The 25070-nt window shown below is 45.8% G+C and overlaps 6 protein-coding genes and 1 non-coding gene across 10 annotated transcripts; 2 read left to right on the top strand and 5 right to left on the bottom strand.

Annotated features, from left to right (window-relative positions):
• Window positions 1-2037: 2037 nt before the first annotated feature.
• On the top strand, window positions 2038-7165 carry LOC100841209 (shaggy-related protein kinase GSK1). The gene is made up of 12 exons (XM_003565209.4): window positions 2038-2317; window positions 2450-2530; window positions 4118-4177; window positions 4256-4528; window positions 4613-4687; window positions 4770-4826; window positions 5053-5193; window positions 5295-5345; window positions 5425-5520; window positions 5699-5782; window positions 6304-6405; window positions 6631-7165. Exons 1-12 carry the CDS (start codon window positions 2231-2233, stop codon window positions 6721-6723), a joined length of 1200 nt encoding a protein of 399 aa, XP_003565257.1. The 5' UTR covers window positions 2038-2230; the 3' UTR covers window positions 6724-7165.
• Window positions 7166-8745: 1580 nt separating this feature from the next.
• LOC100844862 (enoyl-CoA delta isomerase 2, peroxisomal) lies at window positions 8746-10053 on the bottom strand. Its single transcript, XM_003565219.4, has one exon. It carries the CDS (start codon window positions 9718-9720, stop codon window positions 8995-8997), a length of 726 nt encoding a protein of 241 aa, XP_003565267.1. The 5' UTR covers window positions 9721-10053; the 3' UTR covers window positions 8746-8994.
• A 167-nt stretch (window positions 10054-10220) lies between these two features.
• On the bottom strand, window positions 10221-12607 carry LOC100843642 (60S ribosomal protein L11). The gene is made up of 5 exons (XM_003565215.3): window positions 12461-12607; window positions 12228-12335; window positions 11730-11772; window positions 11442-11637; window positions 10221-10600 (listed from the first exon to the last, which is right to left on the bottom strand). Exons 1-5 carry the CDS (start codon window positions 12461-12463, stop codon window positions 10408-10410), a joined length of 543 nt encoding a protein of 180 aa, XP_003565263.1. The 5' UTR covers window positions 12464-12607; the 3' UTR covers window positions 10221-10407.
• Window positions 12608-12726: 119 nt separating this feature from the next.
• TRNAE-CUC lies at window positions 12727-12799 on the bottom strand. Its single transcript has one exon. It is a non-coding gene; the product is annotated as a tRNA-Glu (tRNA).
• A 2179-nt stretch (window positions 12800-14978) lies between these two features.
• LOC100838460 lies at window positions 14979-16566 on the bottom strand. 2 transcript variants are annotated; one of them, XM_010232297.3, is made up of 3 exons: window positions 16364-16566; window positions 15825-16094; window positions 14979-15332 (listed from the first exon to the last, which is right to left on the bottom strand). In XM_010232297.3, exons 1-3 carry the CDS (start codon window positions 16452-16454, stop codon window positions 15187-15189), a joined length of 507 nt encoding a protein of 168 aa, XP_010230599.1. In that variant the 5' UTR covers window positions 16455-16566; the 3' UTR covers window positions 14979-15186. The 2 variants fall into 2 exon arrangements, with proteins under 2 accessions (XP_010230599.1, XP_003565249.1); XM_003565201.4 differs by having other exon boundaries at window positions 15825-16085.
• A 185-nt stretch (window positions 16567-16751) lies between these two features.
• On the top strand, window positions 16752-20274 carry LOC100845277 (pentatricopeptide repeat-containing protein DOT4, chloroplastic). Its single transcript, XM_010232296.2, has one exon. The coding sequence runs from the start codon at window positions 16841-16843 to the stop codon at window positions 20087-20089; it is 3249 nt and encodes a 1082-aa protein (XP_010230598.1). The 5' UTR covers window positions 16752-16840; the 3' UTR covers window positions 20090-20274.
• Window positions 20275-20286: 12 nt separating this feature from the next.
• LOC100834783 (WD repeat-containing protein 53) lies at window positions 20287-25018 on the bottom strand. 3 transcript variants are annotated; one of them, XR_001406139.2, is made up of 11 exons: window positions 24803-25018; window positions 23627-23723; window positions 23466-23527; window positions 23289-23345; window positions 22499-22555; window positions 22162-22218; window positions 21976-22018; window positions 21758-21835; window positions 21140-21459; window positions 20917-21053; window positions 20287-20764 (listed from the first exon to the last, which is right to left on the bottom strand). XR_001406139.2 is itself a non-coding variant. In XM_003565190.4 (11 exons), exons 1-11 carry the CDS (start codon window positions 24938-24940, stop codon window positions 20675-20677), a joined length of 1149 nt encoding a protein of 382 aa, XP_003565238.1. In that variant the 5' UTR covers window positions 24941-25015; the 3' UTR covers window positions 20304-20674. The 3 variants fall into 3 exon arrangements, 1 of the variants encoding a protein (XP_003565238.1); XR_001406140.2 differs by having other exon boundaries at window positions 20917-21020; XM_003565190.4 differs by having other exon boundaries at window positions 20304-20764; window positions 20917-21064; window positions 21138-21459; window positions 24803-25015.
• Window positions 25019-25070: the final 52 nt, after the last annotated feature.

Genomic DNA, 25070 nt, shown 5'->3' with positions numbered 1-25070 from the left:
ATAAGCAGGGGCGTGGGATGCCTAAGGGGCACGGTTCGCCGCTCTCATGCGTTGAGAACCCTAGCCCCATTCAGTCCAACCGTCGCACCGGACCTAACAGTCCGCCGCCGGAGCTCCTCCTCGCACGTGTGGATACCGGCAGAGGTGCTGTACGTTCAGCACTTCGACGGTCGCGGGATTGGATCGGCTGGATCGGATCGAGGGACCGCACTGCATCAAGGCGCTGCATCAATAATCCGCAACCGCGCGTCTAGTGGTAATCCTCGTGGCCTTCTACCTTGGCTAGATCTTGGGAGTTCGCGTAGGATTTTTTTTTTGTTTATCTCTACGCGCCCCTTCACTTAATACTATACCTTTTCCTCACCAAACTTCCTTTTGCGTTAACAGATAAGCACATTGCACACGTATTAGCGAAGCATCACCCTAAAATTTTCCACAGTACTAAACATGAAAAATATGAATTCCAAGAATCTGTAAAACAAAACAACATAAGGATAATCCTTTATCGTCCACATAAAGAGCCAACTGTCGCCCCACGAGTATCAATTGCCAGATAGTCTCCGATTGATAGGCAATCGATTAATACATACTATACAGATACATGAAATACGATATCACTATCCCGGGATAAATTTTATGCCGCGATCAAAGCATTCCTTGTACCGAACTTCCCAAATTGCGAAATGATATTTCACGTCTCCGCACGTAAATTGCAACAACCGGTTAGCGCACTTGCTAATGAAATTTCACCCCGGTTTATCCTGGACGGTAAACATGAGTCCCAGCAATCTATAAAAGAACGCATTTTGCCACTAAAACAAACATATTGACCATGTCCTTTAACTTCCAGCCCTACAATACTCTTATAACTTCCAGTATATTTCACTCTAAATTTTATACCTTGATCAAAGCATGCCATGAATTAAAGATGAAGCAAAAATGCGGTACTTGTTCTCCTTTAGCTATACTGCTTTCCTTACTATATTTTCAAATTCTATTGATGATATTGAAGTTCTCCATGGGTGACCCACCTTTTTCTTGTGTTAACCTGTTAGCACACATCACACATATGTGAAATCATCCTAAAATTTTCCGTAGTAGTATACTCGCTCGATCCATATTACTTGTCTCAAATTTGCCCAAATATGGATGTATTTGTGTTTAAAAAACATCTATATACATGTAATATTTCGACAATTAATATGGATCGGAGAGAGTACATGAAAAATATGCATTCCTAAAATCTATAAAAACAAAAACAATCTATTTTTTGCTAAAATAAAGTAATGAGTAATGACTACGCCCTTATGTTTTTATTCCTTTAAGCGAGATAATCATTTCTTGTCCACATAACGTGCCAGCCGTCATCCGACATGTATCAATTGCCGGATAACTTCTAATTAATAGTCAATCGATTAATACATACTATAGAGATATATATTCGATATCGCTATTCCAGGATAAATTTTATGCGGCGATCAAAGCATGCCTTGTACCAAGCTTTCCAAATTGCGAGATGATATTTCTCGTCTCCACGCGTAACCCGTCTCAACAGATTACCACGCTTACTAAGAGCATTTCATCCCGATTTATCCAAGATGATAAACACGTGTCCCAGAAAATCAGCAAAACAACGAGGACAACAACAACGCATTTTGCCTTTAAAAGAAGCATATTGACTATGCCCTTTACGTTTATTCTGTAAAACGGCGATAACCCGTCCTTATCCATCATCTAACGAACCTCCTGCTGACACATGTCACTGAAAACGACCCCGCCATTAAAATGAACTAGTTTTGACACCGATCGTTTCCAGAACAGGAAACTAAAACTCTGCTAGCAGTAACAGCAAAACTGACGTGGCCGACCGTTTCCACTTTCGACCGGGTTTATCTTCCACTAAACTGAAGCGGCACTTAAAAATTCACCAAAGATAAATCATCCATTTCCCGAATTCCCCGGTTTGTCCAAAGCGGCATCCGGTACTCATAGCCAGCCCCACGACACGCCACCCCACACCCCAGACAGACCGGTCAAAAGCAAAGCGCGCAGCCAGCCACCATCCCATTCCCAACCCCCAACGCAAAGGCAAAACAAAGCCAAGCGGAGAGAAGTAGGAGAGCGCAGCAGGAGCAGCAAGCTGTTGTAGGTGGTGTGTGCGCGTCGCCCTCCTTCCTTCCCCCCCCCCTCGCCCTTGCTGCTGCGGAGCACACGCAACCCCGACCGACCCATGGAGGCGCCGCCGGGGTCGGAGGCCATGGCGCTCGACGCGCCCCCGCCAGGCGCCGCCGTCGCGGGCCCCGCTGTCGGCGACAAGGTACCCGCCGTTTTTTTTCCTTTGCTTTCCCTCCAGATCTGGTGCCCTGCGCTGGATCTGAGCTGGGTTTCGCCGCCGATCCGCTGCTCTGGGTGCTTGCTTGGCTGATTTTGGGCGTTTTTGGAGCTGCAGAGGAAGGAGGAGGGGGGCGACCCCGTCACCGGCCACATCATCTCCACCACCATCGGCGGGAAGAACGGCGAGCCAAAGCGGGTGAGCAGCTAGCTAGCTTGGGGTCCCGGTCTCGCGCTCTCGCGCCGGTGTACCGCCGAATGTGCCCTTTTCTTCCTACAGTGGTTTCCTTGCTCTGTTATGTTGTGGGCGGCATCATCTGTTGCCGCTGCTAAGGGATTTGTGTTCCCTAGCAGAATTAGCTGCTAGAGCTCCGTTTTCTCTAAGTTTATCGACTTTTGCAGTGTCGTTGCATGACTAGTGTGTCTTTGTACGTCTTCCTGTGCTGTTTTAAGCATGCCATGCCATTATGTTACATTCTAGTCAATGTTAACGCATATGGTAGTTGAGATGAACGGGACATAGCTCGGCGGTAGTGAAGCAAGAGGCATCCAGTAGTGTCGTTTGGATGGAATTTGGTGGCCTGGTGTTGATTCGTCCCGGAAGTTAGGGGCTGTTTGGTTGGAGGCCTGGACAAGATGCCTGACGAAAATTGCTGCCTGGTCAGGCGAGTTAGTGGCGGTCAAACCAGGCGTGCTCAGGCGACCGATTTCGCTGGCCTGACTCAGGCGCATGCTGCCTGGATGGACGCGAACCAAACATCTTGCCGTCACATGTCCAGCTGCCATCAGGCCAGGCTAGAAACACACCAGGACGCAATCCAATCAAGTCCTTAGTGACGTGGCTAAATTTGTGGGTTTGGTTGACAAGAAATTAGTTTTTGTTTTTCGTTTTACAAACTGTTTGGTATGCGGCAGTGTAATTGTGTGGATACCGCTTGATTGTGCCTGCTAACTGTATTATGGGGAAGGCACGTTTTGGAATGTTGTTCATTGCTTGTTTAGTGCTTAGTTTGTTGTTTCTAGAGGATACTAACTCTAATGTGCGGTAATCAGTCTGAGTCAGCTATCATTTGTAGTGTTTTCTTTTCCCGATTTACAAATTGTGTGGTATGTGGCAGTGAAATTGTGTGTTTACCGCTCGCTTTAGTGCTTGCTAACCATAAGTGGCGAAAGTGCCCATTTCAAATGCTATTCACTGCTTGTTTAGTACTCAGTTGTTGTTTCTAGAGAATAATTCTCAGCCTCCAATCCTAGTTGGTGGTGCAATGACTGAAATCTTACAAACTGTTTGGTATGTGGCAGCGAAATTGTGTGGCTACCGCTTGATTTAGTTTTCGCTAACCGTATTACGGGGAAGACACATTTTGGAATGCTTTTCATTGCTTGTGTAGTGCTTATTTTGTTGTTTCTAGAAGATAATTATCAGGTGGTTGTTATCTTGCAACTCTAATGTGCAGTAATCAATCTGAGCCAGCTATCATTTGTAGTGTTTTTTTTTCCCGATTTACAAATTGTTTGGTATGTGGCAGTGAAATTGTGTGTTTACCGCTCGATTTAGTGCTTGCTAACCATAAGTGGCGAAAGTGCCCATTTCAAATGCTATTCACTGCTTGTTTAGTACTCAGTTGTTGTTTCTAGAGAATAATTCTCAGCTTCTAATCCTAGTTGGTTGTGCAATGACTGAAATCTTACAACTCGTGTGCAGTATTCAATCTGAGCTAATTATTGTTTATGGTCTCATCTGAAACCAGAATACTCATATGTGTTGTTTTAATTCTGATTGCAGACAATTAGCTACATGGCCGAGCGAGTAGTAGGAACTGGTTCATTTGGGATTGTTTTCCAGGTACGGCCCGAGGTCTTGCTATTGCTTTTTATGTGTTGAACATTAGTTGACTCAATGTTTATCAAATTGACTATGCAGGCTAAGTGCTTGGAGACAGGGGAGACCGTGGCCATCAAGAAGGTGCTGCAGGACCGGCGTTACAAGAACCGTGAGCTGCAGCTTATGCGCTCCATGGACCACCCCAATGTAGTCTCTCTGAAGCACTGCTTCTTCTCTACCACGAGCAGGGATGAGCTGTTCTTGAACCTTGTCATGGAGTATGTACCTGAGACTCTATACCGTGTGCTCAAACACTACAGCAATGCCAACCAGCGGATGCCGCTTATCTATGTCAAGCTTTACATGTATCAGGTCTGTGAACCGACAATATCAGCAATTGCCTCCCTGCCTATATTCTTTATTGCCTTTCTAAGGATTCTTCTACCAAGTTTGCAGCTTTTTAGAGGGCTGGCTTACATTCATGCTGTTCCAGGAGTTTGCCACAGGGATGTGAAGCCACAAAATGTTCTGGTATGCCTTATGTGAACATGATGTAGTGTTTTCTAAGATTTGGTAGTTGGTTCTGAATTGGTCTCTTCTCTTGCCAATACAGGTTGATCCTCTAACTCACCAAGTCAAGATCTGTGACTTTGGAAGTGCAAAAGTTCTGGTATGTTGATTTCCCTCTTGAATCAGTAGTTGAATTTATCTTTGAAATTTTGTAGAGGTGGACCAGGCATACTGTTGAAATAGCGTGTGATTATGCCATTATCTTTACATGTATCATCAATATGCTATTTTTTTTAACTAAACCTGCATTAACCTTTCTCTTCATTTCCGTTATTTTCACTCATTGATTTTAACCCCAACTGTTCATCTCTGTTTTGTTGTGGCAGGTACCTGGGGAACCTAATATATCATACATATGCTCTCGCTATTATCGCGCCCCTGAACTCATATTCGGTGCAACTGAATATACAACTTCCATAGACATATGGTCAGCCGGGTGTGTTCTTGCAGAGTTACTTCTTGGCCAGGTTGGTTACCTTGTCAAGGACTTTCAACGTTTTTCTGGTGTGTTGATTAGACCATGTTATCTTTGGGGTGATTCTGATCATCTTGCGTGTTGTATTGCCAGCCTCTGTTTCCAGGAGAGACCGCGGTTGATCAGTTAGTGGAGATAATCAAGGTACTGCAAAATGTTCTGCTTGCCACATTATTTTCTTGTGCTATGAATGTTTCTTAAAGTTCATGTGATATTATTGCAGGTTCTTGGTACTCCAACACGTGAGGAAATACGATGCATGAACCCTAACTACACCGAGTTCAGATTTCCTCAGATAAAGGCTCATCCTTGGCACAAGGTATTTCTATGTTTAATCTTATGTTGGATTACCTGCCTCGTGCCTATTTTACTTTCAGGGTATTGTAGTCAGCATCTTCTTGTGGGGTTGGTTTAATTACCAGCCTCTACATCATCTATAAGTTGTGAATTTAAATTGTGCCTGTTGCTAACTGATTCCTCTACTTTCCCTCCCCCAGATTTTCCACAAGAGAATGCCTGCTGAAGCCATAGATCTTGCCTCTCGTCTTCTCCAATATTCACCAAGTCTACGGTGCACTGCTGTAAGTTCTTTTTCTTGGATTACTTCCGGGTCTGTCTTTAACACTGTTGGTTGCACTTCGGTGACACAAATTTGGGTGTCGTACCAAGTTAAGGCTGTTTTATTTTCATATAGCCGTATGTATTTGCTTATTTTCGCTATTCATTTTCAGATGTTTCGTCACAGTCAATTTCTATTTTTCTTTCTTTTAGAAAATAATGATACAAGTCATCCATTATGGCCAATGAAAAGAGCTGCTTCTGCAGAGTAGGTTCATAATGCTTAGCTTGCAATATTTTGTTAGCTTCTGGTCCATGCTGTAGAATTATGATATTTAGTGGTCCCGAACCAAATGTTGACGAGTGTTGACTCATAAGAGTGGGTGGAGCATTGTATTGTGGCATGTGCTTGTTAACTACAGTTTTTAGAGCTACACTGCAAAAAAGTTTAATGCTGATACTATAGCTGGAAAACATCATATCTTCAGCATAGTTATCTGTTCAATTTTAAATTGTTCTTATGTGTTTGGTTGCTTGTGTGCAGCTTGATGCATGTGCACATTCCTTCTTCGATGAGCTACGTGAGCCAAATGCACGCTTGCCGAATGGCCGTCCATTCCCCCCTCTGTTCAACTTCAAGCCTGAAGTAAGTAAACGAGGCACTGTTCAAACAACAACCATTTAAGTTGCTAAAAAAGAAAGCAATATTTAGTTCCAGGCACATGGGCACATGGCTCATTCAACATTGTATCAGTTCAATAATTATGATTGCTGTGCTGTGCGTTGTCATTGCTAGCCTGGAAAGAACCCTCTTGGGCTAGCTCTTGATATGCTGTTGTGCTTATCAATGCTCATTATTTCTGGCATGCAGCTAGTAAACGCCTCTCTGGAGCTTATCAACAGGCTAATCCCAGAACATGTTCGACGGCAAAATAGCCTCAACTTCGCGCATTCTGGGAGCTAGAAACCGTGCTGCAACCCTCAACTTTTTGGTTCTTCATCCGTGAGCTGCGCATGCGCAGGCTCAGATCGCCCCATCTTCGAAGCCACTCTCCTAAAGCCAGTGGAGAGACCGATCCAGTGCCAGAGAAAGGAGAGTACAATTATGTAAATTATCTGACCGTGAAGAATTGATGTTTGTTGCTGCTGCCGTTGTTAAGTATGTGACGGCGCATGTTGGTCGAGTTATTACTTATTTTTAGGTAAGGTAATGATGTAGGTTGGTGAAGACATGTTAATGCTAGGGCTTGTGACCTGTTGATCTTGCCATTTTTGTACTGCTTAGTAGTATTGCCGTGCAGCTTGTGTAGCCGCACTCCCTGTTTTGTCGGTTCTACTACCTGATGTAAATGTCGTCGCCCAGTCGCAATGACTAGTCTTCTGTTACATGGTCTGGTTCCTTGTTATGATGCATGTTTTTAGGAACTGTGAGATCGAGCACAGGGCGGCTTGACTATTTCTATGGCGCTGTTGCTAACATACTGTGCCAATTGGTCATTTTTACTCGTTAACGCTAACATGTAAGCAAACGAGTTTCATGAGCAGCTGTTATTTTTCTAGAAGCCGAGTGAACTCAGCCCATGTAAGAGGGCAGCTCGAGCAGCCCTCAGCCGGCCGGCCCAGCATTTCTCTTCCTGAGTTCTAATCTCAATCGAAGGTTCGCAGCCCGTCTCTTCTTTTCAATTGCTCCACTCATGGTCACCAGACCCACAATTTAAGAACTGACTTAAAACACAGTACACCAAATCGATGGCAACCACTAATCAGCCCAGCACTTTTTGATAGCGTTCGGTGTGCTGTCCTGCCGTGCCGGTGGAGTGTTCCTGGCCTGCCGCTTGCCTGCAGTGCTGCTGCATAGTGCTAACTTGCATAGTTGTGCTGAAGCTGCTTTCTGTAGTTGTGATTTTGTTGTATTGGTGTGGCTGTGCCCTGTGCGGCTAGCCGGCTATGCCTGCAGAGTATATCTTAACGAGCGCTCATGAACGACCTGAATTTAACGTAGTTCTTAATGAACTGAGTTCGCACAAGAGGTTCAGTTTGGGGGTGTTTGGTCGAGTGCACCGCATTTGGCCCGCACCCGCAATGCAAGTTTCAGGAGGTTTGGTTGCCTGGGCCTTAGTTTGCACCTGCAGCCCATCTGCAAAAAGAGGCCTCTCATCCCGCATCCAGGCTACGGCCGATTTGGCCATTTTTCTCGTGCAGCGCTCTTTCAGTCGTTTCACATCTAACTCTCCCGTCGTTCTCCTCTGCCCCCGCCGTATCCTGCCCGCTGCTGCCTTCCCTGCCCCAGTCTTGCCCACCGTCGGCAAGATCCGCTCTCTGTCGACGGCCGCAGCGACGGCGAGGGCGCCGGCGACATAGGGCTCGGCGAGGCCGCTCCCATCTTCATTCTCCATCGCCGCCAGCGACGACGGCCCCGACCTCCGTGCCTCCCTCTCCGTCCTCCTCGGCGAGGGCACCCCCTTCTTCCTCGTGCCCTCCATTGCCGCCAGCGACGGCGGCCCCGACCTCCGCGGCTCCCTTTCTGTCCTCCTCGACGCTCTGCTCACTGGCTGCTCCCGCCCCGGATGCAGCGAAGCCAAACACACTGCTGCAGTGCCAGCTCGCACCCCCGGTGCATACATCCCTCGTGCCGTAGCCCGGCTGCGATGCAGCCCGCGTCCGTCTTCGAAACCAAACACGCCCTTTGTTAATCTTTACGAACTTAATGGGCCTAGCAGTTTGTTAATCCGTACCTAGCTTATTTTCACACCAATTGGGAAGCCGAAGGCCGAAGCTGTGATCCCGGGTACATGTGTACCTTGCTTACCGACCTTGCCGTTGCGCCAGGGGCAGTTGCCGCGGGCACCGGCGCCAGCCAGGAGGATGATCAGGTGAGGCCGCCCTGCCAAGATGTCCATGTTTCTGTTGCGTATCAGTGTTTGCCTGAAGTGTTGAGCGAAACTAGATGCTGACTGACGAGGATGCAATCTGACAGAGAAACACCAATGCTAATGTCCTCCGAATGTTCACGGCAATTGGGTACCAAATAGAACGTTACATCACACTAGCTAATGCCCCATAGCCATAGGAAATAACCTGTGATCTTTACTTAGTTCCTGTCTCGAGCAATCCCATTCTGTTCCTAAGTAGAATTCCCAGCTCGATCTACAACATGCTGTAAATACAGAGCAATATATATCAGGCCACACCTAGACTGCACCAGGGGAGTGATCGGCAAGCCGGAACAGAGAGGCTAGAGCCGCGGCCGCGCGGCCGCCGCCTCGGCGCCGTAGTCCTTCACCTTGTCCCAGACGGCGGGCCACATGGCCTTCCTGATCTCGGCCACGACCTCACCGTCCCACCCTCTCGCCGCGAGCGCCTCGGCCGCCGCGACGGCCGCGTCCACCACGTCTTCCACGCCGCCGTCCGCCGCGGCGTCCACCACGCCGCGCCGCACCGCCTCCGCCGCCGTCATCTTGTCCCCCCTCAGGACCATGTCCCTCCGGGTCGCCGCGTCGGGGACCTTCTGCCGGAGCAGCTCCGCGAAGTAGTCCACGATCTTAATCCCGGCGTCGACCTCGCTCATGTACAGGAACCCGCGGGACGCGCGCATGACGGCGGCGTCGTGCGCGAGCGCCAGCGCGCAGCCGGCGGCGGCGGCGTGGCCCGTGACGGCGGCCACCGTGGGCATGGGCAGCGCCAGGAGGTCGGCCACGAGGCCCCGGAAGGCCTCGCTCATGGAGGTCTGGAGGCGGCGCGGGACGGTGCGCGCCCAGGCCTGGTCGAAGCCGTTGGAGAAGTACTTGCCCTCGGCGGCGATGACGAGCGCGCCGGCGCCCGAGGAGGCGCGGACGGCGGCCACGGCGGAGCGGAGGGCCGAGAGGAGGGGTGGGCCGAGGCGGTGGTCGCCGGCGCCGGTGATGGTGATGAGGTGCACGCGGCCGCGCTTCTCCACCGTGCATAGGTTTCCCGTGGCCATTTTGGGGATTCGGCCGTCGCCTCGCGAGGGGATCGATGTCTCTGTCAAAGGGTTCCTTGGTTGGACAGACTTTTGGGTGGTTCGGTACTAATCTCTTCCTGTAAGCTTCTCCGTGATTTTCTTCTTTACTGTGGCCGCCAACCTTTAGTGCTAGCTCATCCTTAAACTGTTGTGCGTCTCACATGACGCAAATTGCCGGCCTACTGGGAGCGACTAGTTATTGGTAGCGACGGTTATGTGACAAATTATAGAATATGTTTCGTATCTTTACTCATGTTTATCAATCATAATTAAAATCTTAAGTAGACAATCATTGAAAATGAAGGTATCTTAAGTAGATAATCATTGAAAATGAAGGTTTGGAGGTGGCAAATGCAAATACATCATACGTTGCGAATCATTTTTCATGGCGTTTGTTGCTTTCATCCTTTTCTGACTCAAAAAGACTTCACCACGGCTGTGCATGGAATTCAGGAGGGACCAAACAACGGCAGTTCATCTTATCCCATATGCCAAACATATATCTCTATTCTTGCAAGGATAAAACACAAGTGAGCATTTTAGACGAAAGTGCAGACCACCCGAAAATATCCAACTTCAGTACAGGCAAAACTGACAAAGCATTTTGGTTTCTAAGAAACATACAAATCCAGCATCAACACTAGTTTAATCAACTTGGTGTTCTTCTTAGCTCGCATGGGACTTGTTGAGGATGACACCCTCGTATTTGACCTGGAACCACTTCATGGCGTCCTCCTTGGTGACCCTCTGGTGGATCCCAACGCGGGCCTTGCATCTGCGGCGGCGGGAAACACGGTAGCCAGCACGCTCAAGAACAACGTAGAAGTCCATACCATAGATACCAGTAGATGGGTCATACCTGATAAAGCAAAAAAGTCAGTCACATGCGATTAAGTCAGAACTTCATTCACAACTATGAGGGGATAAGACGCCAGTGTGCAATGAGCAAAATAAAGGAACCAGGACTGCTTGAATGTTGATATGTGAAATTACTAACCCGAATCCCAAAACTAAAAAAATCAAACATCATGATGCCCACTATAAAACCAAAGAAGATTAGGTATCCTCTAGGATTCCAATATGTTGTCAACAATTAAGAGTACAACAAGATGCATCTAGTGGACCATATGATGTATCAAAACTCAGAGAACTTCATTTCTTGTTCCAGACTTGATCCGCAATGTGGCAACCAGCTATACTCGAACACCAATTACAGATGATCCATTATGAAAACACGCTTGTCCAGAGTATGATGCAGAAACTTGGTAAAATAAAGGAACTAATGCATTGGATTGTCTCTATTATACAGATGTGCTTTGTTGTCAATTGAAAACCTGAGACCTAAAATGAGGATTCTGATAAATGAAACAACATGATAAACATTAGTTCCAAGAATACATGACCAATCTGATAATCAACAAAAGATCCATTAGTTCCAAGAATACTTTAGGCATAGGAAAATTATAACTGCATTACACAATAGAAGTGAATTTCACTATATAAGTAGCTGACTAATGATTCTGGCTGCAGCTCCTACTATTACAACAAATTACTAGCCTGTGTTCTTATTTCTTAAACAGTTACTAAGTACATGTGGTTTCTTGTACTTGACAAGAAAACAGTTTCAGCACAAAAATAATAATCAGCAGAAACAAATGTACCACATTGACATCAAAAGTGCACGCATCAGATCAACTTACTTCATGCCAAGGTCAATGTGCTCCTGGATACCAAACCCAAAGCACCCGGTGTCACTGAAGTTCCTCCTCAGAAGCTCATACTCCTTCACCTTCAGGCCACTCTCCAGCAGCTGCATCGCCTTCTCACCCCTGACTGTAACGTAGCACGCAATCTTCTCATTACGCCTGATACCGAACGACCTCACAGTGTACCTCGCTGCAATAACACATCATTATCACAATGAGCGCAACCCAAATAGACCACATGTTACATGACCAATGAGAACAAGATGGGTTTAATATAATTACCCTTGGAGAACACGGGTGATTGTCCACTCAGCTGCTCCAGCACCTGACAAACAAAAGACAATGCAGTTGACATCAAGGATTAACAGTTAAGCTGCATTTTCCCCGACAACACAAATGCAGAGAGAATTCACTTGAACTACTGGGCGCGGCCCAGACTAGGTCAGTTAACGCCTCTCTATAACATCAGTAATGAGCAGACCACAATTGTTACATGGTAGCCGGTAGCGCATCAGTATCACTAGCTGGTTCATTTCCTGCTAGCGCGCTGCCCTTTTTTTACTCGACTACAGATAGAATGCACAAGTGCCGGACGGGGCTAGATCGCCACCAGCTTCAAATTCCCTGAAGCATTAGGGGATTGCTACAGGTGAAGCAGAAAACTCGCTACTGATCTGAACCTCATAAGAGGCAACAATCAACATAACCGTATCTCACGAAACTAATCTGAATCCACCCGCTTTAGGCGCACCGGGTAGACAAACATAGATAGTCATATACCTTGGAGGCGCGGGTGAGGCGATCTCCGCTCTCGCCGACGGAGATGTTGAGGACGAGCTTTTGCACCTTGATCTCCCGCATGGGGTTCAGCTGCTTCTTCTCCGTCGACTGCGAGCACGGAACCCAGACAAAACAACATCGTCAGAAAGTCCACAAACCTGAGCAACAGAGCAATTCGGTACAGGACAAAAAAAAAACAAGGAGAGCGATGCTTCTGGGCACCGAGCGCTCACCATGGAGGCGGGGGATCTGGGGGGTCGACGGCGGGGGAGGGGAGGGAGGGGGGGGTTGAGACGTTTAGAGCGTGGTGTGGGCCGGCGGCGGCGGCGAGGGCTTTGTAGGAAGAGAAGGAAACCCTAGTGCGGAGGCGCTTATATCGTGTGCAATTACCTTCGCACCCCCTCCGGAGCGTAGAATTAAGAACGTCGAATGAAGGGCTGAAGGGTGGTTTAGTAATTGTTGGATAATTATGAGTTGAGAAGAGCGAAATGGCAAAAATTTCCGTCGCCGGGACTTGAACCCGGGTCTCTCGGGTGAGAGCCGAGTATCCTAACCACCTAGACTACGACGGATGATGCCTCTAAATTCTTTCGACAGGTTAAATAACCTCTACCATTCCAAATTTTGTTCCTATTATAGCAAAATATATTAACATTTGGTATACGGATCAAACATACTATGAAAGCATAATTCATGATGGATCTAATGATTTTGATTCGTTAATATTTTCTCTATAAATTTTGTCAAACTCAATCAACAAAATGTTATACACCTTGTATTTTGCAATGGATGGAGTAAGGGTGTGTTTGGTTCTGTTTTGCTTTTTCTGCTGTTAAAAGTTACTTTGCTTTTTCTGTTGTGGAAAAATAGGAAGTGTGTTTGGTTGGATCAATTGCTTTTGCTTTTCTAGACCTAAATGACCGTTTATATGCAAGTTGATCGTAAATTGAATCTCTGTGTTGATTGTAACCACGACAAGAAATGTAATATTTATAACGATGCATATGTGTACATAAAACAATAAAGATTGATCTTTTAATGTTATTGTACAAAAGATATATAAATCACATAATAATGAATGCCATCGATGCAGCTAAGCTAGCTCGCTCTCGCACCAAAACAAAGCATTAGCTACACGGAAGAGTGAAAGCATGCAGAACTGCAGATGGAGAGCTGAACTTTTCGGTAGCTGAGCGCATCGTCCTCCGTGGTCCGGCGGAAAATGATACCTTCGTGACAATGTAGCTGAGCGCAGGTACCGTGGTCGTCGACGGGCACGCTCTCGAGCATCCGCACGGGTTCGTGTCGCGCAGGCGCTTCACTGCCACCATCCGCCCGTCGCTGAGCGTTGCTCTGTACACCATGCCCATGCCTCCACGGCCCACCATCTTCACCGACGCCCGCACTTCTTCATACCTGAAGGGGGCAGGGGCAGGCCGGGGTCAGGCGTGGAAGGGGGCAGCCGGGAACTGGCGTGGAAGCTTGGAGGCGGACGGTCGTTGGGGCGCGGCGGGCCGACGACGGGACGGCCGGGGATGGGTTTCGGGGCGGGGCGGCCGCCGGTGGGGAGCGCCGCCGATAGGGTACCCAGGCTCTCGGTCGGGACAGAGAACTGGCAGGAAAGAGGAATCGTGGGCTTGTTTCTGTTCGCGGAAGGGGACGGGGCATGGAAAGAAGTGAATCGTTTTCACCTATGGGTGTCAGCGTGGGTAAATTAACTGAACTTGGCAAAGAAAAGCAACTAAAAGCATCTATGTACCTACTTTGAGAATTGTACTACCAAAAGCAGTTTGCTTTTTTGCTTTTAGCTTTGAGAAATACACCTTTGGTTAACATTTTTTGTTTTTTGGAAGCAAAAGCAGAAAAGCATCCTAACCAAAGGCACGCTAAATAGATTACCAAACCCGGTATTCAATTGAATCATATTTAGCTACTCCAGCGAAATAGAAGCCTTTATAATTGATCGTGGGCGTCTTAGATTTTCTTTGTGGTGAGGCAATAAAGTCGGAGGTGCAACATTTTCTATACGCCAGAGTCCTTGATTTGCGAAGCTGCTCTTGATGTTAGTGATGTCGTGGCAGGAATGTACGCCGCTTTCTGTAGCTTGTCGGCGATGATGCCTTGCGAACGATGCTTTGGTGTCGGCGGAAGGGTTGTTTCCTTGTCAAGCCTGTGATCGGAATCAAAGCCACCTTGCCTCGACATGTTGGTTGACCGTTAGCATAGGTCGTCTTGGGCTTCGTGAAATTGTTGCGATGAGGGCTTAACTGGTGGTTATATACGGTGAAGTTGTGATGCATGATGACAATGACATTTGCAAACAACCTAGACAATGGTCTTCTCCTTAGCGGTGTATGTCGAGTGCATGGTGGTAACCAGATCGGTCAGTGACATCCCTTGTGTTAGGCAACATTGTAGCGTTTTTTGCTTAGTTTGTTAACTAGCTCCGGATAGAAACTTTTTAATTAATGAGATGAAGCAAGCTTCGTCCCGGTTTCGACAAAAAGAGAATCTCCCTTTGAAGAAAAAGAGAGGCATTTATTTTTAGATTAAATTAACAAATCCTGATATATTATGTTGGCAACGGCTATAGTTCTCAGCAGCTGACAAATACTGGAATGGATGGAGAGGTTGGATTTGCCAAAATAGAGGCGAATTTGCTTCCAAGAGACAAAAAGGGAATGCAAAGAGGTCATGTATTTTACGGAGTATGTGCTTGTGAGTTTCATAAAAAAAGAAGTGCCTCTTTCGTAAGCTGCAAACTGAAAAAGGAACTCATCTTGAAATGAAGCTAACCAGCAAGCCCTCCACCGAGTCAAATGATGATGCCATCAAATTGTACAAAAACTGAACAGAAGATCGAACCGCTAGAAAAATTAGTTCTGAAGAACCATGCCAGCAATTCAGTCACTGGCGCCATCCGTGTTCATGGCCTAGGACAATAAGAAGCCTGAAATTATCAGACCAAACCCCCCTTCAAACGATCGATCAGCTCCCCCTTCTTCAGCTTCGAGTAGCCTCTCATCAGCCTTGCTCTTGCCAGCTCCCTCAGCTCTGGCACCTTCATGTCCTTCAAATCTGGCTGCCCATCTCGTCCCAGCTCACCTGAAATTTATATCATTGAAATAATCCAAAATTAAGAATGGGTTTAGTTGGTTAAATTCAAAAAAAAAAGTTAATCAACTAACTTCGTTACCTAGTTATTATCTAAATAAGGATATTTATGAAAAAAAAAGTGGAATCATTTAACTTTCTATTCATTTTTCTATTTCTTTAAAACAAAGATGAAGCAGCTCTCTTGTTTAGAGAACTAAAATCATAATTACTATAATTACCTAAGTTTTATAATGTCTTGTTTAAGAGACTCAGTATTTTTTGTTTTTTAATTCGAATTCCATTATGGAATACCATTCTTAACTTAATTAAATAAATTAAATATTTGCATTTTCCGTTCTTTTTACTAAAATGTCTCGCGTTTTCAATTTCATCTTGAAATGCCCTGTTTACGGTAGAACGAACGGCCATTCTGTACCTGCAAATGCAGAAAAAATTGAAAAACGAAACGGTTTTGGTCTGAGTACCGTGTTTTTCAGTTACCGTGTGTTTGCTTCGTCATCCTGCCGGCGTCTTCGAATGAGTCAGGCGCCGGCGACGATGGATTCCTCGTCCGCTTCGACGCCTTGGGCGAGTCCCTGGCAATGGCGGCCTGGATGCTTCCGAAGAAATCCATGAGCTCCTCTTTGCTGTGCCTCCTGACCGTTCTTGGCAGCGACGGAGATCCGTTGACCTCTGATCTGACGGTCACCGCCGGAGACGAGCGCCGAAAGCCTTGCCGTGGAGCACGGGGGAGAACACCACCTGAAAATGCTAGTACGTACCAAGTTCGTCAAGGTTTGATGTGTGCATTGTGGATATAGTTCAGCAATTGTTTATACTCTCTCTCTTTTCTTTTCTTTGAATTTTTCCTTGGTAATAAATATGGTTTCAGAAACTGTTGCAAGGTTGGGGCATGAACAACTGGACTTTAAATGGCAAAAATGGACTGAAAATATCAGCAATGAACACATGGCAAATAAGGGCACTAAAATATTCCTCTCGAAGATAAAAGTTAATTACTGAAAATGTTTGACACTCACCTTTGAGGAGAGCAGAAAATGATCCGGGAAAGGAGTCTTTCCGCAGAGGACTGGGGGAAATTTGGTGATGCTGCATGAGAATTCCTCCCATTTTTCCTTTCTTCTTCCTCTCCGAATCAAAGAAGATGACCTCGCTGCTGTCCTCTAATGGAGTCACCGTTTGCTTACTTACTCTGTGTGCTGTGCTCTGCTGCTTCCTATCCTAATTTTTAGCCAGTCAAATGCAGGCCATGCAGATTTACACAAACACCCTTGTTACATAACTGAAGTTTGTGGGCATCTCACTGCAATGGTTGGAACTTGGAAATGTGGGGAAAGTAAATTCGACATGCTATTTTGTTAATTTTATATTTATGAGGGTGTAAATTGATAAAGAGGCAACCTAATCCAGAAACCTATCCATGAGTTGCAAAACCAAACTACGCCGTCGTCGCGAGGTTTCGCGGCAAAATTTGAACTCGTCTTCCACCGGCTCGCATGGCGACGCCTCCAGTCGCCTCCATATCCAGCCACCTCCGTGCCCCGCCGCCATGGCCACCTCCCAAGAACATCAGCCAGAGAGCAAGGGTTAGGTGCAGCGTCCTCGCGCCGTCCGGCCAAGCCTTGGAGGCAGCCGCTTCTCCGAGGGGTGCCGAGAAATCGCCAGATTGGGTCCCGACATCCGACGTGAACCTGCACATTCAGAGACTGTGTCGGTCGGGTGACTTGGAGGAGGCTTTGGGGTTACTCGGCTCAGATGGAGTCGATGACCGGAGCTATGGCGCCGTCCTCCAACTCTGCTCGGAAGTGAGATCGTTGGAGGGTGGGAAGAGAGCCCATTTCCTGGTTCGTGCATCTAGCCTTGGAAGAGATGGAATGGACAATGTTCTCGGACAGAAATTGGTGCTAATGTATTTGAAATGCGGGGACCTGGAGAATGCAAGAAGGGTGTTTGATGAAATGCCTCAAGTAAGCGATGTACGTGTTTGGACTGCTCTGATGAGCGGCTATGCGAAGGCTGGTGATTTACGAGAAGGAGTATTGCTCTTTAGGAAGATGCACTGTTGTGGGGTCAGACCGGATGCATACACTATTTCCTGTGTCTTGAAATGCATTGCTGGTTTGGGCAGTATCGAAGATGGCGAGGTAGTTCATGGACTCCTTGAGAAGTTGGGTTTTGGTTCACAATGTGCAGTTGGAAATGCACTGATGGCTTTGTACTCAAGGTGTGGCCATAATGATGATGCTCTGCGGGTGTTTGAAGGAATGCCTCAGCGGGATGCTATTTCTTGGAACTCTGTGATCAGTGGGTGCTTTTCAAATGGATGGCACGGCAGGGCTGTTGAAAATTTTAGCAAAATGTGGTTTGATGGCCTGGAGATCGATTCAGTGACGATGCTCGGTGTTTTGCCTGCTTGTGCTGAATTAGGTTATGAACTTGTTGGAAGAGTGATTCATGGATACTCTGTGAAAGCTGGACTACTTTGGGTGCATAAATCTTTGGAGAGAGGAGTAGATGAAAATCTGGGATCCAAATTGGTATTCATGTATGTAAAATGTGGCGAATTGGGCTATGCACGAAAGGTGTTTGATGTAATGTCATCAAAAGCCAACCTACATGTATGGAATCTACTGATAGGCGGGTATGCAAAGGTTGGTGAATTTCAAGAAAGCCTATTTCTTTTCGAGAAAATGCATGAATACGGAATTGCCCCAGATGAACACACCATTTCTTGCCTCATAAAGTGCATCACTAGTTTGTCTGGTGGTAGGGATGGCCTAGTGGTTCATGGGCATCTTGTGAAGTTGGGTTTGGGGGCACAGTGTGCAGTTTGCAATGCACTCATATCATTCTATGCGAAATCCAACAGGACTAAGGATGCAATCTTGGTGTTTGATGGAATGCCTCATCGAGATGTCATTTCTTGGAATTCTATGATTAGTGGCTGCACTTCCAATGGATTATACGACAAAGCTATTGAGCTGTTTGTAAGAATGTGGCTTGAAGGAGAGGAGCTGGATTCAGCCACATTATTAAGTGTTTTGCCGGCTTGTGCAGAGTTGCACCTTTTGTTTTTAGGGAGAGTAGTTCATGGGTATTCTGTGAAAACTGGATTCATTAGTCAGACATCTCTCGCTAATGTTCTTCTTGATATGTACTCAAATTGCTCAGATTGGCGCAGTACAAATAAGATATTCAGGAATATGGTCCAGAAAAATGTTGTCTCGTGGACAGCAATGATCACGAGTTATACCAGGGCTGGCCTTTATGACAAAGTGGCTGGGTTATTTCAAGAAATGGGATTAGAAGGTACCAGGCCAGATATCTTTGCAATCACCAGCGCTCTTCATGCTTTTGCTGGTAATGAATTGCTGAAACATGGAAAATCTGTCCATGGATATGCCATCAGAAATGGAATGGAAAAAGTTCTTGCTGTTACCAATGCACTAATGGAGATGTATGTGAAATGTGGAAATATGGAAGAAGCAAAGTTGATTTTTGATGGTGTGGTGAGTAAAGATATGATATCATGGAATACACTCATAGGAGGTTACTCCAGGAATAATCTCGCCAATGAAGCGTTCAGTTTGTTCACTGAAATGCTGCTCCAGTTGAGGCCTAATGCTGTGACCATGACATGCATCCTTCCTGCCGCAGCAAGCCTTTCATCCCTGGAGCGAGGCAGAGAGATGCATGCCTATGCCTTACGAAGAGGGTACTTGGAAGACGATTTCGTAGCGAATGCTCTCATTGACATGTATGTTAAGTGTGGTGCATTACTGCTAGCTCGGCGGTTGTTTGACAGGTTGAGCAACAAGAACCTCATCTCATGGACCATCATGGTAGCTGGATATGGCATGCATGGCCGTGGCAGAGATGCCATTGCTCTCTTTGAGCAGATGAGGGTCAGCGGCATTGCACCAGATGCAGCCTCTTTCAGTGCCATACTGTATGCTTGCAGCCATTCAGGTCTGAGAGATGAGGGATGGAGATTCTTCGATGCAATGCGTAAAGAACACAAAATAGAGCCCAGACTGAAGCACTACACTTGCATGGTTGACTTACTCATCAACACCGGAAATCTGAAGGAAGCCTATGAGTTCATTGATTCAATGCCGATAGAGCCAGATTCAAGCATATGGGTCTCGTTGCTGCGCGGATGTCGAATTCACAGGAATGTCAAACTTGCAGAGGAGGTGGCAGAGAGGGTCTTTGAGCTGGAACCTGAAAACACTGGATACTATGTTCTTCTTGCCAACATATACGCCGAGGCCGAGAGATGGGAGGCTGTAAGGAAGCTCAAGAACAAGATTGGTGGCCGAGGACTCCGGGAGAACACTGGCTGCAGTTGGATTGAGGCCAAGGGCAAGGTTCATGTCTTTATCGCGGATAACCGTAATCACCCGCAAGGGACGAGGATTGCTGAGTTCCTGAATGAAGTTGCCAAAAGAATGCAGGAAGAAGGCCATGACCCGAAGAAAAAATATGCTCTGATGGGTGCCGACAATGCAGTGCATGGCGAGGCACTCTGTGGGCACAGCTCAAAGCTTGCCGTTGCATTTGGCGTGCTAAATTTGTCAGAAGGGCGGCTGATCCGCGTGACAAAAAACTCAAGAGTTTGCAGTCACTGCCACGAGGCTGCCAAGTTCATATCCAAGATGTGCAGCAGAGAGATTATACTCAGGGATTCAAACAGATTTCACCATTTTGAACAAGGCAGGTGCTCTTGCAGAGGTTACTGGTGAGAAGACATCACACCTGTAACAGTAATTAGTGACCCAACTGCAGCATGTTCTAGGGGCGGACATGTGTGGTTGCTAAGAAACAATAGGAAGAGGCGCCGTAGCATTCACAACATGTGGACGATGATTTTGTAAGAGACGATAGTTGCAATTCTATAGATATGGAAAGAAAACAAAAGATTTGAGCACATTTCACCATCTTTGATGAAAACCACGATTACCAGCACAAACCTGATCATTCCATTCCGAAACCATACATTCATACTACCACCGTACAACATCTGAAGGAAGGTAGATATACATGTCTATTCTAGCCGCATATGAAAGTACAAAATTTCAGTAGAATGTAACGTGTCTTGGTAGAAAATAATAATTTTAGTAGAGCCTCTAAGTCCCATGTATGACACGCCAAAAGGAGAACCAAAATGGTCTTGAGCTGTCATTTCATCGGTCTAGCTGCAACTGGTTTGGCTTCATATCAAGAGACTGGAGTCCCCAACATGGTACTGACGGCCAGGGAGTATTTTGTGCCCTGCCACCTCAGGAAATTGTTCGCCAGATGATGCCACAGTCCACACATTTCTCAATCTACGGGAAATTATATACTTTGACCACCTTGGATGTGTCGCACACAATCAGGTTATCTGAATCAGTTGGAGCAGTACACAACCAGTTCACCTGCCAACATATGGACCAGAGATCAGTATTAGCCTAGAAATTTCAATTGCAAAATAACCAACAAAGTCTACTACATATATATATGTATTGGTGTTCCTAAGAGTGCTGATATCCAATAAGAACTCAAACAAATTTGAAGGTCAAGTCACAACCTTTTTCTTCACATCGATATCCAACACTAATTCACTATTGCTATTTGTTTCAGAAGAAAATCCTTTGGACCAATCCCATAGTTTCACTGATGCATCATTACCACCTGAAACAAGGAACTTTCCCTTCTCACCAAACGCTGAAAATGCTCTGTTAAGCAGCTAATTAGTGAAACATAGAGTCACACAAGGAACACAGAAAGAGCGTCAAGGAAGGGACTCACACACAGGACACAGCTGCAGTATGGCCACCCATTGTGTAATCAAGAAGGATTCTTTTCTGTTGACTTTGGTTACTGCTTCCATTCCCCAGATCAGTTCCTTTTGAGCTCATGGCCGACCCTCCTGCCCGAGAAGGGCCTTTTGATTTTGCAGGGGCCAATTCATATTCTAGATCAACTACGTCAACTGCACCATCCCCCCTTGCAACAGCACAAACTTTGTACAACCCACCCTCTTCAGAAACTGCTACCGAGTGAATGAAAGCAGGGTTGAGACATTGCCCTGCACTAGCCGAAGAACTGCGATTTTGCATTTCAGGTGATCCTGGCATTCAACAGAAAATACTTTTATTGATCCACATCGGAGAATACAAAAGTGAAAATAACGGAGCTTACAGCCTTTAAATAAATGAACAGAGCTTTTTTCTGCTATGTAAAGCCACTAATGTGACCCTTCTTTCTAAGACACATAAGAGCTGCATTTGACATGCCTAAAGCAAGTTATATGAAGATTACTAGGAATGGCTAGGATGCATTATTATCAAGGCAAGACATAAGTAGCACTTTGGAGAAGCAGAAGCAATGTAAGCTGCATACATGATTTTAATAGAAGGAGGAGGTACCATAATCAATAGAAAATAGTGTCCGCCCTTTGGAGAAATCCCAAACAGCAAGCTTTGAGTCGAGGCCACCAGTAATGGCTGCCAAATGGTGACAATAATACATCTTTGAAATAACAGATCCAAGACAAAAAGATACTATTTTCTGCCGTTATTAGTTGAAAAACCCAAGAAGCAGGAGCAAAACGAAGTGTCATGCGAAACAAAGGAAAATCAAGAACCTGTCCAAGGTCTCCAAGGAATGAATTGCACACTGCTGCAAATCTGTCGAAAGATTACTAAGGAACAACTATACATACACAGGCCACATATTAAAATGAGGATGATGACAAACAAAACATGTACTTCTTACAAAACATTGTTGTTTGATGAAAAGGTAAGCGAACTTCTAAACCACATAAGGATACACTTGTGTGGGCTTCCCTCAATCTTTTGTACAAGCATTTTTGCATCGTATTGACAATCTGTGAAATGAATAGCAGAACTTCTCAAAGAGTGAAATAACTGAAGAGTTATCATGTCAAAGAAGTAAGAATTTATCGTCCATGTATACAAGTTTCTTCAACTTGAACATTCTAGCCACTAGAGGACACTAGATCTAAGAAGTCATCCAACAGTCCTCTTGCAATTCAAAATTAATGTTTTAATCCTTCTTGACTTACAAGCAAAGCAAAAGCATATATAAAACCAGCAAGTTTGAACCTAGAATGACTTGATTATATTATTTAAAAAACATCTTCTAACCTTAACATCCCCACTGTCATCTGCAGCAGCAAGAAAGCCTTTTGAGCTGACAGCAATCTGTATAAAATGTGGAACTCTTAGATTTGACATTGTGGGACTCAGTTTAATGTTACTATGTCAGCATCAAATCTAAGGTCCAATAATAAGAGAAAATTCACACGGTCGCAGCATCATTTCACGCTGTAATAGACGACTTTTATGGATTTGGATTTGCTTTCCAGATAGGGCTGCAAAAAGGCTCAAGGCTCGTGAGTAGCTCTAACTCGACTCGTATTTTAGTGTGACTCGAGATCGACTCTAACAATGATGAGCTGAGTATGAGGAACTTTTGTAGCTTGGTTGGAAAAGAGCTGAGTTCGAGCCAAGATTAGCTCGCTTGATTTAACTCGAAATAGCTCAAACTAACATAGTTGGTATGCTACTTTTAATAAATGGAAAAAAAATGAATACCCTGTAATATTTTTCTTTTAGAATGTAATAATTTGCTACCTTCGATAGCCTATAAGTGAGATACTTCAATATTTTACATGCAGATGCACATACGGAAAGTGGAGAATGAAAATTTGTCGTTGCATAACACAAGTGGATCATGGCATATTTTGATTATTTATCTGGCTCAACAGTGGCTAGAGATCTACTGGAGATCGTTACAAGCCGAGTATGAACCAATTCTGCAGGTGGACCTCTAGCTCGAGTCAAATTAAGATCGCCTGTTTTTCAATACAGCCTGAGCCGAGCTTGGTCTAACTCGCCCCCTCGTTTGTAGACCTAATTGCAGATAGCATAACACCTGGTTGATTTCTTCTCTGTTGTAGTTATACGTCTCCAGTGGCTTTGATTGAGACCCCTGAAATGAAGCCACTGTGATCATATTACCAATCAAAACTCATGCAAAAGACGTGTCCTAGTAATGCGGAACATAAATCTTGAACAAGTAACAAAAATATTAATTGTGTGCTCAACTTACCATGCGAACATCGAAGGACAAAATTTCATTTCCAGCAGATACATATACAAAATCTTCATTTCCTATGGAAGGAAAACAAAGTATGTCAATGCGTGTGATATTTTCATTTCCTACAAATAATGGGATGAACTTTTTGAGATGCTTGGGAGGACATTGTTGACCTGCTTTAAAACAGACGGAAGAAATAGCCTTATTTGTCGCCTCAATGGTCAAGAGCACATCTTTTGTGCGCAAATCAAACCAGCAAAGACATCCATCCTAAGGTTGAATAATAAACTATTAGAAGTTTAGGACATGGAAAATTATCCCAAAGGACCAGGTGTACGCACAGTTAGTAACTTATCATTTGCCTCTCTAAAAAAGAAAATGTATCATTTGTAACATTCAGACTAATGGAAAGAAGGCCTGCATAAGGAAAGCACCTACTGGCCTGAGGATCATAATAATACCATAATTTCCTAGTACCTTCATCAATATTTTGTGTTGCATTGCATTTCTCATCATCCTACTGGTACTTTCTACTGAAAATGGAGCATTGACAATATTTCTGTGGAAGGCAAATGTTGAGAAATTCATTGTGGGGCATCGAACTAAAATGTACCCGGTTCGCAAAAAAGCGTGCTACCATGAAGTAGGCCATTGGATACTTTGTTTTTAAGTAAGCAGGAAACCCTAGTCTCCCAGGTCCGAGGAACACGCAAGGGTGAGCTCCTGAAGATCCTCCGGTTGCGCTCCTTGCAGACCCCCCCACCAAGTGAAGATGAGGCGACCGCTAATGGATGTTTTAGCCTTCTTTGTTCATAAGGTAAGGCCATTGGATACTCACAACGTATCCAGGGCACTGATTGATAAGGCCATCGCATTCAGTACAGCGGTAGAAGGGATCTACAAGACGGTCCAGTCGATCCTGCCGCGACAAGCTTAACACATATCTAGAGAAGAAAGAACGCCACTTGGCTGCACTGTTTGCCTACCTAGTGTGGCAGTGTCAAACAAACTAGCGCAACGGCTCCTTGCTAAAGCTCAAGGAGCACGACACCAGATGACCACAGGCTCCACTGACAAAGCCAAAGTGAAGCAACCGGATTTTTCATTGCCAAGATTACACTACTACAGCATTGCAAGTAAGCAGCAGTCGAGCCACGAGATTTGGCCACTCCACCAGCTAGCGCCGACGAGGTGTTCGACCGGCGTCCTCAGCGAAAGGCACCATGCTACCGCAACTAGGTGCAGTTCGGACACAGGGTCCTCCGGGCGAGTCACAAGCGGGACGCGAAGCCATGGAAGTATGGAACGGCATAGCCTTTTTCTCGGAGAGAGCTAGTTGAAGCTCGTACCTCGCCGGAGGACACGACGACCCCCGGGCGGGCGGAGGACGCGACGCAGCAGGTGACTGCGCCCTTCTTATGCCCCCGCAGCCGCCGCGGCTTCCGCTCCGTCGATGAAGCCCCCGCCGCCGCTCCTGTCTCGGACATGTCGCGTTTCCACCCTTACCGTCGGCGCAGGGGCACAGAACCCCTCCTTTTTTTTTTTGAGGGAAAGAACCCCTCCTAGTCCTAAAGTCCTAAGCTGAGAGGGCACGGGTGCGTGGACCGTCGATTAAAA

This window comes from Brachypodium distachyon, chromosome 2, assembly GCF_000005505.3.
Source record: "Brachypodium distachyon strain Bd21 chromosome 2, Brachypodium_distachyon_v3.0, whole genome shotgun sequence".
NCBI lineage: Eukaryota > Viridiplantae > Streptophyta > Magnoliopsida > Poales > Poaceae > Brachypodium > Brachypodium distachyon.
Note: the sequence above shows the minus strand (reverse complement) of the source record. Positions and strands in the feature narration are given on the sequence as shown.

Bases quoted from the DNA above. Each gene is read 5' to 3' on its own strand.
- LOC100841209 (XM_003565209.4), top strand. From the start codon at position 2,231: ATGGAGGCGCCGCCGGGGTCGGAGGCCATGGCGCTCGACGCGCCCCCG. The intron at 2,531-4,117 runs GTGAGCAGCTAG...TTCTGATTGCAG, and splicing joins AGAACGGCGAGCCAAAGCGG to ACAATTAGCTACATGGCCGA. The intron at 4,688-4,769 runs GTATGCCTTATG...TTGCCAATACAG, and splicing joins TGAAGCCACAAAATGTTCTG to GTTGATCCTCTAACTCACCA.
- LOC100844862 (XM_003565219.4), bottom strand. From the start codon at position 9,720: ATGGCCACGGGAAACCTATGCACGGTGGAGAAGCGCGGCCGCGTGCAC.
- LOC100843642 (XM_003565215.3), bottom strand. The intron at 11,773-12,227 runs GTATATGACTAT...TTTGTTTGTCAG, and splicing joins GCCTCACCCGCGCCTCCAAG to GTGCTGGAGCAGCTGAGTGG. The intron at 11,638-11,729 runs GTAATTATATTA...GTGTTATTGCAG, and splicing joins ATCACCCGTGTTCTCCAAGG to CGAGGTACACTGTGAGGTCG.
- LOC100838460 (XM_010232297.3), bottom strand. From the start codon at position 16,454: ATGGGAGGAATTCTCATGCAGCATCACCAAATTTCCCCCAGTCCTCTG. The intron at 16,095-16,363 runs GTGAGTGTCAAA...GGTACGTACTAG, and splicing joins ATTTTCTGCTCTCCTCAAAG to CATTTTCAGGTGGTGTTCTC. The intron at 15,333-15,824 runs GTAACTGAAAAA...TATAAATTTCAG, and splicing joins GATGACGAAGCAAACACACG to GTGAGCTGGGACGAGATGGG.
- LOC100845277 (XM_010232296.2), top strand. From the start codon at position 16,841: ATGGCGACGCCTCCAGTCGCCTCCATATCCAGCCACCTCCGTGCCCCG.
- LOC100834783 (XM_003565190.4), bottom strand. From the start codon at position 24,940: ATGTCCGAGACAGGAGCGGCGGCGGGGGCTTCATCGACGGAGCGGAAG. The intron at 23,724-24,802 runs GTACGAGCTTCA...ATTCAACCTTAG, and splicing joins TCGTCGTGTCCTCCGGCGAG to GATGGATGTCTTTGCTGGTT. The intron at 22,019-22,161 runs GTATCCTTATGT...ATCTTTCGACAG, and splicing joins TGAGGGAAGCCCACACAAGT to ATTTGCAGCAGTGTGCAATT.